The sequence below is a fragment of the Nymphaea colorata genome, chromosome 2 (genome assembly GCF_008831285.2).
Source record: "Nymphaea colorata isolate Beijing-Zhang1983 chromosome 2, ASM883128v2, whole genome shotgun sequence".
NCBI classification, from domain to species: Eukaryota; Viridiplantae; Streptophyta; class Magnoliopsida; order Nymphaeales; family Nymphaeaceae; genus Nymphaea; species Nymphaea colorata.
Genome location: NC_045139.1, coordinates 13,849,750 through 13,860,071, shown reverse-complemented (window position 1 = coordinate 13,860,071; position 10,322 = coordinate 13,849,750). Strand labels below are relative to the sequence as shown.

General features: G+C 40.2%; 1 protein-coding gene across 1 annotated transcript; it reads left to right on the top strand.

Annotated features, from left to right (window-relative positions):
• Positions 1–8,051: 8,051 nt before the first annotated feature.
• On the top strand, positions 8,052–10,118 carry LOC116248673 (probable WRKY transcription factor 34). The gene is made up of 3 exons (XM_031621598.2): positions 8,052–8,262; positions 8,504–8,638; positions 9,703–10,118. Exons 1-3 carry the CDS (start codon positions 8,228–8,230, stop codon positions 9,923–9,925), a joined length of 393 nt encoding a protein of 130 aa, XP_031477458.1. The 5' UTR covers positions 8,052–8,227; the 3' UTR covers positions 9,926–10,118.
• The last annotated feature ends 204 nt before the right edge of the window (positions 10,119–10,322 follow it).

The following is a 10,322-nucleotide window of genomic DNA, read 5'->3' as shown; positions in this document are numbered from 1 at the left end:
ACGTAGCTATATCATTAATCGTTTCATGCTTTGTATAGAACGACAAACCACCAATATTGTTGACCAGCTAGCACTTGAAGGAACACAAAATTAGCATTGTCCTTGCCTTTGTTAAAGGAAACATGGGGCCAACATCTAAAAACAATAATACAGCACGTAATTAGGAAGAATCATCATAGACCTCTTTTACTGGATCTAATCCTTCATGAGAAAGTAAGAAAATTTAAGCTTTCTCACAAAATTGATAAGGTAAATCCCATGTATGAGTTCATATTTTTGAAGCCCACATATCTCTGGTAAAAGCAAGGCATGGTTGATGCTACCGTACAACGAAAACTTACAGTCTATGAAGTTTGAGTTATGTAGAAACTACTTAAAAAATCAAAAGTTTCGGATCATATTTGCTATGATCTATTTTGCTGTTTTCATCTAGATTTATTTGAACCGTTTGGAATTACTCCTACATATGTCCATGACTCATGAATCCTGATTCTTCTCTTTCAAGATCTGGATCTTATAATGATTTCAGGGTAATTAAAACCTGCCGACATTATAAAATAAATCATATTAAACATATGCGTACAGTTAGATTCAGCATTTAATGCCTAAATTCATGACACAATCTTGGATCAAGTTCACACCTTGCATCAAGAGAACAGATTCAGAACGAGTTTGAAATCTCATTTCTGAGATCCAAGACTACCACAGATCCGTGGGGATCTTAAAACTGTGGGTTTTTATACTGTAATGCGGACCCGAAATATGCAATTGTGAAGGCTAACAAAGATGGCCTTTGATTTTGAAGTAAGGAGGATCTGCCTCAAAATCTCAGATCCCGGGCCAACAAAGACATCGGTTTTTCTCCTCAAAGTCAAGCCACCAACAATTCGCCGGATCCTTGAATCAGTGAGATTGACATACTGAGGCCAAGTTTGTCATAACCTTCATCATAGGCAGCCTAAATATAGACCACCATCGAAACTTCGGGGCAGGTAAGCCCATCCACGACCGTGGATTGCAAGGTTCCTTTCAAAGAAAGCAACTGATCATGGGCCCGTCTCCATCAGCTGCAGTCCAGCACATTAACTTCCATGTACAAGAACACCTCAAGCAGAATACATACAGAAATGTACAGCCTTTGCTTGCCATCTTCACGAGTCAGCTTGGGTTCTCCACCAGAATCACAGAAAAATAAGAACTTGAAGACACGAGGTACAATCTCCAGACAGATACCAGACATGTGTAATGTATACGGGTAAAAGGAATAAAAGCCAAAAAAAAGAAACAAACCCAGCTAGTTTTTACAATGAAACGAACATCAGAGAAGTTGAAATGCTAAGAGAAATTATTCTGACTCTTCTGAGATTGAATTCAGTTCCAGGGCAGAGGTCCTATAATTAGAACCAGTCATTGACAATGGAGCAGGGAGAGATGCAGCAGGAAGGGAAAAGGAGAGAGAAAACGACATCCCAAGGAGTGGTCATGGTATGGCTCTGTGGCTTGTTGCCGCCGACCATCAACCTCTTCTTCCCAAGTGTCACTTCATACTTCCCGTCCAGAATGGCCAGTAAGTTTTGGGTAGGCGAGCAAAACATTCTCCATACCAGCAGTGCCTTGAATCTAATCATCGATCAGAGCTTCACGCTTCCTACTTATCATATTCCTTGCCCATGGTCCTCATGGCTACAGTACATCTTGAGAAGCACCTTTTCTGGTGGCCCAAGGTTTCTAGTCCACGCTACATCTGAAACCCCGTTAGACGCCTCCTTGGAGTGCAACTGCAGGTCAAGGAAGCATTTCATCCTCCAACTCCCACTGTACAATTTCCATATCCTAACAGCGTCCTCACATGCCCTACTGGCTAGCTTCTGCACTGAATTAGGAAGAGTGGGCCAATCAAAGCACAGGGCCAGTGGCAGACTGCAGTGCAGATGCCCATGAAACAGAGGCGTCATCCACAGCATAGGCTTCCTCGATCATGGTTGTGTCCAACCCCTTAAATCTAGAGAGTCAGTGAGTGAAGATGGAGATGGTGCAATCGGAAGAACCACAGCCCAAACAGAGACCTAAACTGTGTGGTGACCATGAAGTGGAAGTCGCTGGGCAACATTTTCTTCCATATGACAAGCTGGTCACCACAAGTGATAAAGAGTCAGAAGCAACGATGGATCCAAAGTTTCCAAACATTAGATGCCATACGAGGCCTGCAAAATAGGCCCTTGATGATGATTGTGCAAAAAGTTGGTAGCGCTGCTCAAGTCAAGGATTTTTATAATATAGCTAAAAGAATTGGCAGCAATATGTTCTCCATAGTTGTCCATGGCGACCTCTTGCACTATATCCTTATGACCTGACACGGTCTTTTAGAAAGCAGCCGCTGTTCCATTAGTCGCTACTGCTCAACTTGCTGCATTTCTGAAAAAATATGCAGCAATCAGTCAATCAAAGAAAGCTAAAGGAAACAGCAAAAGAAAAAGAAATTATATCAAAATCAGATAATCCAGGGCAATAAACCAAGCTGGTAATTTTCTGAGTTTAGAAGGAACAGTTGGCCGCAAAACCAATGTCACATGGAATAAATATGGCCAGAACGACACACCACCTTCCCATGTTCATGTCGGTCTTGATTAGTCACAGTATATAAACGGACACAAAACTGAAGCAAAAGGCACTAATTCTATGATATTAAGTATTAATATGAGAGTACAAACGAAGACATCATGTCTCAAAATAACGGCCACAAAGCAGACGAGCAGTTTTGTTACCATTTTTAGGAAACTGACATCAGTGAATCAGAAAAGAAAGACGGAACGTGCGTTACAACCATTCAACAGGAAAAAAGCTACTGTTACATCCTAACATACCACGCTAAGAACAACGGGAAATAATTTAAAAATATATTATGGAACAAAATACCACTAGACTACATACCTAATGAGGATCACAAGAACTTTTCGCCACAGAACATGGTCATTGTGAACTAGACTTTATTTCGAACTTGCAAAAACCTATTTATTCATAAACAATATTAAATAACCAAAGAGCATGCCTCAGCTCACTCTTGACAGTCTTAATTCATCTTTTATTCATACAAACATGCCTCATAAGTGGGAGCACCAGAACATTCGGGCATGCAGGAAGAGATAAACACCATACTGGTTCTCTCTCTTGGAGGCAAATTTGCCACCAAAATAGTTATTCCTGCGTTCCCTGTGCAGCAGTCTTTCATAGCTTGACTGTTGAAAGCAAGCATGTAAGAAGGGAGCAGCACTACTAGCTCTCTGTCAATGATACTTGATGGTTACAATCCAACTGCAGAGACAAGGTATCCATATAGTCTGCCCGTCAATAAACTGTTGATTGTCAATTCATGTGGAACTTTTTTCTGTTTCAACTGTAAGCTGCAGTCTCATGCTTTCCATGAACTTTAGGTAAAGACTCTCCGGTGGCACACTTGAAGATGGCTGTCCTGGACCTTTATATGCACAAATTACTGGATCAAGCAGAGAAGAGCCAGCCATTAAAAAGCCTGCAAATTCTTGTCCTTCGCTCCTTGCATTTCCAAGACAACATGTCCATAATGTGCCGTTCATGATGGTAACGTTGCAGCCAGCCCAGTAAAGTCGGTACTTGCTAAGTTTGATCTATCGCCAGAGATTTTTCTCCATCAACTAAGACTTTGAAGTTCGAACAATTTCATGATTTTTATCCCACCATGTTCATTGTGGTCTTTCCGTCCTGCTTTCAGCAAGTAAAAAGTACATGTTGCGCAGGTAAATGTATATGAAAGAAAGGCCATATTGTGTAACATGAGAGGGCATGTGCACGTCATCCACCCATGGCAGATTAATTAATAAGAGTAGGTGCCCTCTCGTCAGCAGTCTTGCGTCGAGAAAAGCTACACGTAGGATTGATAGTATTACGTGATAAGCTAGTCGTTGACAACAATGTCGCGGCTCATCCATCCCTATCTTCACAAGTGATTCTGCTGAGAATCAGGAGAAAAAGAAAGAGGAACACTACCCAGACCTAGATTTTAAGAGAAAGTCCCTTTTATCTACACAATAACTGCGGTTCGCTCAAATTTCTTGATTTGTTGCGACCACACATTCAGAAAAAATTAAGGAACATAAAAGATGTGCTAAAGCTTCGAATACAAGCAGGATTGCAACCATGACTGCACAGACTCGAAAATGAGGTCAATCAAAACCGGACGTAGCTGAAACTAAATAAGAACGCTTGAACACATATCAACCAAAATCAACCGCGAAAAGAACAGGGGTTCATATTCTCACTACAAGTTCAAGTCGAAATCCGAGTGGTTGACATACAGAAGTCGACCTGATAAAGGGATACGAGTAATAATACCCTTTGTAACCGATTGTAATAACTCTGTCTCAGTCACATATAAAAGGGCTGCTACAGAATTTTGTCTCTCTCTCTCACCAACACCCCCCCCCCCCCCCCCCCCCCTCCGGCATAAGCAATGAAAGAGTCCTGTGCGACAGTGCGAGAGCTGGTTCATCCCTGCTTTTCAGATATTCTCACCACAAGTTCAAGTCGAAACCCGAGTGGTTGACATCCAGAAATCGACCTGATTGCCATGTGACTTTGGTCTAACATTACCTACTCTGCATTCCCCGAAGGCATCCCTAATCGCATCCCCAATTTCCTAGGCGGAATCATGGTTAGCAATGAATTCCTGCTATAGAGATGAACAACAGCAGCTTCAACAAAAAAACAGCCAGCACCAAGAATCGTACCGGAAAAAACAACTGCAATTTCCCAGCAACCATAATCAACAAAAGCACCAACCTGCGATTCTTTGATGCATAAAAATCAGAAAGAGATTACTCATCCAGCATATAGATTGATAGTCCATGGCAATAGCAGCCAAACTGCAGAATCCGAAGATGCCCACAAGAGTAGAGTAAAACATTATATATATTTTTTATTCTAATTTGGGCACCGTTTCAAGAATGCCAAAGAGAAAGCCCCATGCATTGTACTGCTAATCGTTATAAAAGAGCAGTAACATATATATATATATATATATATATATATATAAGGACAATTTTACGGGCCTAAGCAAATATAAGCCTTCAAGACAAGTACTAGTTACAAAGTCTTACGCTGTCGACAACGCGATCTTCACATTCGGAAGGCAGTTTCTTCGAGTTAGGGATGACTAATGAGAGACAGGGGCAAGGCCCTACTTCCGAAAACTGGGTTTAATATTCTCCGGTGATTCTTTACTTTCACATAAACATCTGACTTACACGTTACTCTCGTTATGATTCGGAGCAGAACATGAAACCAGACCTGGAATTAAGCAACACCATCTAGCCTGATCGCTCCTGATCAAGCATTCACTAATCTACAGGCGTCGGCTGGTTATATCTGAATTCTGCATCCCAATATCACAACTTCTTCTGCTTAGAACTTAAGCGGACCCGCTATTAGATTGTGCCGGCAGAGATGCACCTCGAGTGTTGAACATTTAACCTTGTTGACCTTATTCAGCTTAAAGAACTCAAAAGTAAAAACATGATTGAAAAAGGTTTTGGGTTAAAATATATGAGAAAGGAAAGAGAATATTTAATTCTAATCATGCACAAATAAAAGAGTGGTTTAAGGCAACTGTATAGGAAGTTTGAGCTCTCAAGCCGGAGCACCCTGTGGACCTCTCATCCTGAAGTTTGAGACTTTCCCAAGTTCATCTTTTCCGTCACAAGGCCAAAGCTAAATGTAAAAGTGTTTTCAGAGAGCTTTACCAACTAAAGTTTATCAAAGATGGCTGCAGTTTCTTCGGCGTCAGAGAAAGAAGCATCAAACAAGATTTGGTCAATGGTGATGAGGACGCTGATAGTGGTGGTGCCGATGATGGATGCGGCCTTTCTTTTACAGGATAAAGTGAATGGAAGGGCATTGTTATATAATTTTGATTATTTTATACACAAATGGGTGCACGTGGTTTCATCACTATCAATGAAAATTGGGAAGCAATGTTAATGCTTATATTAACATTGGTTTGGCTAGCATTTATTCAGTGCTCGAGATTAATAAACATGTGTGGTTAAACATCTAAGCTAGACGTAGGTAACTATTCTGTACAATTTTCAAATATATAAATATTGTGTCGTTTTCTAAGGTGTGAGAGATAAATTAACTGGAAATTGTCTATAAGGTAAGGATTCCATACCATTTTTTCAATTATACAAATATTTTGTCGTTTTCAAGCAATGATATCAAATCTCTCTCTCTCTCTCCATTTATTTGGCTATACAAAAGGATAGAATCTATGCCTTTCTCAAAGCAATGCCTATATATAAAACAGTAAAATCTCAAAAAGACAAGTATAAGATCTCTCTCTCTCACACACACACAAGACCAGTAGGTTTGACTGTTTGAACATCGATCGCGATTATGTCATTCATTAGAATCGTCATTCATTACAAAAGAAAGTTACATTTTAAGAGTGAAGTTTTTGCCTTTGGCTTCAACTTCAAGTCTTGCTACCATGTTTAAAGTTTCTACACCAATATTGTCGATTGAAGCCCTAAGTTGTATATATTTTCAAGGAATTGGCAGGGAGTCGTGCCCTTTTGCATAATGAAGGTGAAAAGTTTACGCCCAAGGAAAACCTGTCCTAACGATCTACTTTTTTTTTTTATATATCTCTCAATAATTACATCAAATCTATCATAAACGACAAAGCACATACCTTGAAGCTATTTAGCAATAAGATCAGTAACAAACCGCTTTATGATTAATTTGCCTTAAAAGCTTGAGAAGATCCACGGAATGATATCTTACAGTGTTTCATAAAACTCTTCCTCTATATTTAGGGCAAATTTAAAACAGTTTCGCTACTATTCTCATTAGCAAACGATCCCTTACTATTATATGACATCAAAAGAGTCCATCCAGAGGACGAACGACACCTTTCATACGAAATATGAACATGGATCCTATTGAATTCATGTAGATCTAGAAACACCTAAATATTGAAATAAAATACTCAGTAACGTATATCCACTTGTTTATCTTGGATTTAGTATTAATGTTGGATGAGAAAATTGATGTTTTAGGCCTTCCTCCATTCTCATCTGAAAGACGAAATGGCATAAAGTGGGAAGTTTTTATATAGTAAGCCAAGTAATCCCACTACTTTTATATAATTTAGAATGAGACGTCATGATTTCAGAAAAGCATAGGGTAATTCGATGATATATCCATGCAAATCCAGGTTTTTGGAGGCGAATTGTCTTCAAAAATAGGTTGGGGTGTTTGGATGCCATTAAAATTGGGTTTAAAGAAAACAAAATTTTAACAAAACTTGGTTTTATAAATGGAGCGAAAAACCTGTTTTTGTTCATGTTCTTCATCAAAAAACCAGGTTTGGGTTGTGTCACGTAAATAAACGAACCACGTTTAAAGAACTTGGCTTTAATAAAACCAAGTTTTCACAAAACGGGTTTAGATAAGAGTGTTATCCAGCCACCCTCTATATTATATGAACTCCTCAAACGATCAAGACTAAAATCCAAGGCCACCAAAGAAAACTTCTGATATGGGTCTGTAGGAATTTAAGGGCCATGAGGGCAACGCATGTTTGTTTCAGTCCAAATTACCAGGAGCAGTTAGAACACAGAATTGTGGACAGCTTCGGGTGGTGGTGGAGAAATTTAAAGTTCATTGCCGGCAGATCGATCGACTTAATTCACCGGTCATGTTAACGGTCCCGCTCGGCATCGCGACGGAGACGATCGATTTTTGTTGATTTTGACAACCAATTGTAGTGGCGATCGATGGCTGGTGGAGCGACGCTGGTTTTGATTCTACTACCAATCGATCACGACCGTGCATTTCAGGGATAAATTTTGAAGAAGACGGGCCACTCCGCCGACGGTGGCCCGACGTTGATGGGGGCATGACGTCGAGGAGAGGACGTCAGCGCACCAACATGGGCGGTAGTAAGGGATAAGCACCAAAGCCTCGGAGCTAACCCCGCACGTTCTCTGGCCTGAGAATCATGAAAAGCAAATATTCACTAAATTATTATGGAGCAAAATTCTGCGATGAACAGAGAAGACACACCATCTTTATTTTGGTAGTACCAGCCACCGAGCCAACCAGGGAGAGACAGAGACAGCATCTCTGCCTACACAGTTATTTTCCCATTTCATCTCTCTCTCCCTCTCTCCTGCTCTTGGAGACGGACACCATGGCTGCCTTTCCTGCAGCTTACTATCAAGGGCAGTACGTGTTCTTCTCTCTCTCTCTCTCTCGTTTGTCAGTTTTTTGCTTGCTTCTGCTTCATTCTTGTGAATGAGCGCGTATGTATGTCGCCTTGTTTTAGCTATGCTTATAAACATGCATGTATGCTCTCCCTTCCCTTAAATCTTCTGTAGAGGAGTACCCATCAATTCCTCATGTTAATGTCTCCGGTGGCCTTTGTAGAAAGAGTGTTGAGTATTAAAGACATTAGTGTGATTTGCAGGGTGACTGATGAGGACAACGCAGAAGCGATCGATACAATGGCGCAAGCGGATCCGCAGGGGCCAGCGCCACCAGCAGATGGATACACATGGAGGAAGTATGGCCAAAAGTTCATCAAAAAGATCTCCATGAACAGGTGAACACTATAATATTCTTGAACAAAGAGGAAAAATAAGCAGGAAAACGAAAAGGCTGGAGACTGAGAATATGGTCTTCCTAAAGTAGCTGGCAGAAAGGCTTACGCATAATCTGTCACTTGGCTGCCACAGCAATTTGTGAATCACTAGGTTAGAGGAAGTCACACACACGAAAATCATGATTCAACCAAAGAAGTGCAGAAGGGGCCTTTTCTCTTTCTCTTAGTTTCTCTATCTTGGTTCAATCGATCGATTTTTCCATTATCATGTGATGTTGAGGAGGCCATCGATTTACCCAAGTTTCTCAAAATTTTGTTTGGTGTTGAACAAAGTAGTTTGAGACTGTGTTTTGCATGCAACTAAAGATGGAAAATCTTGGTTCTGAATCCACTTAATCATCGACTGCGTTACGATGCGTGCTTTCTTTGTAGATATTTTTGAGAAAGGAGCTACTTCTTCCTTTTGTTATGCAACTATTGCTAAGCTTCTAAACAATTGGTGGCTGTGTCGACATACTTAACGCAATTTCTACCACCAAACCTTATTTTGTCAAAGGAAATGAAAACACTGTTTCTGCGTCGTGTTAAGAAAACTCAAAGCTGTTAATTAGCTGTTGTTCCTCGGGAAGCAGCTGGTTTCTAGACCGTTGTTGTTTGTTGTCTTTCTATCTCCTTTACCAAGGGCTTGGCAAAAGCACAAATTATTAAGTATGTCCTTTTTGTTGTGCGAGAATCTTCTAATCAATTTATTGAGGATTTTAAAGAACAAATCCTTGTTTATCAACCAATGGCAACCAAATCAAATTTCATATCTCTGCTTGTATTCGTCAAATGATCTCATTAGATATTTGGAGTTTCATGTTTCCCAAACATTTTCATGAACTTTTTTGTAATGATGAGGTGAGCCTCCACCACCACGCCTCACAGGACAAAACCCAATATATCTATGAGATCATTATACTTTATATTCAACTTAAGGGGACATTCTTTTTTGATGAGAAACTACCAACTACCAATTAGTCAGATTTCTTTTCATTAATTCAATTTTCTTTGGGCATCCACAGGAGCTATTTCAGGTGCCAGAGAAGCAACTGTGAAGCAAAGAAACAGGTGGAGTGGAAAACTTCTAACTCACTTGTGAAAGTTGTGTATACTGGGAACCACAATCATCCACCTCCAAGTTCTGCAGATACCAACGGTGCTGGCTCTGGGGAGGAGCCACCTGCAACCATGGACCAGTACAATTTGGTCTACCAAGTCTTTGGGGACTCGCTTCCCCGAGGCTAGCCTTGTTTGCAGATCGATATCCTACGTTCTTCAAGTTTGGGAAGATCCTGTGACATTGTTGGCAACACTATCATGCCACACTAGAAATATTGCAACGTGCCTGCCTAGCTTCTATCAATGTACATAAACCTTAATAATTGGCACCTTTCTGTTCACATAAAAAGCTAATTCTTATATAATTCTTACACATATACATACATACCATCAAATCCTATGATTGGTGGGAACCGATGGATCTCATGAAGCGTCAGGACCATCTGATTTTGTTAAATCTTACATATATTGCTCGGGGCTTGAAATTAAAAAAAAAAAAAAAAAAGAAGCAAGAACATGAACCTAAATATAAGATCATAATCGATCTTGCAGAATATCATTTAGACTATTGCGGCCTCATTTC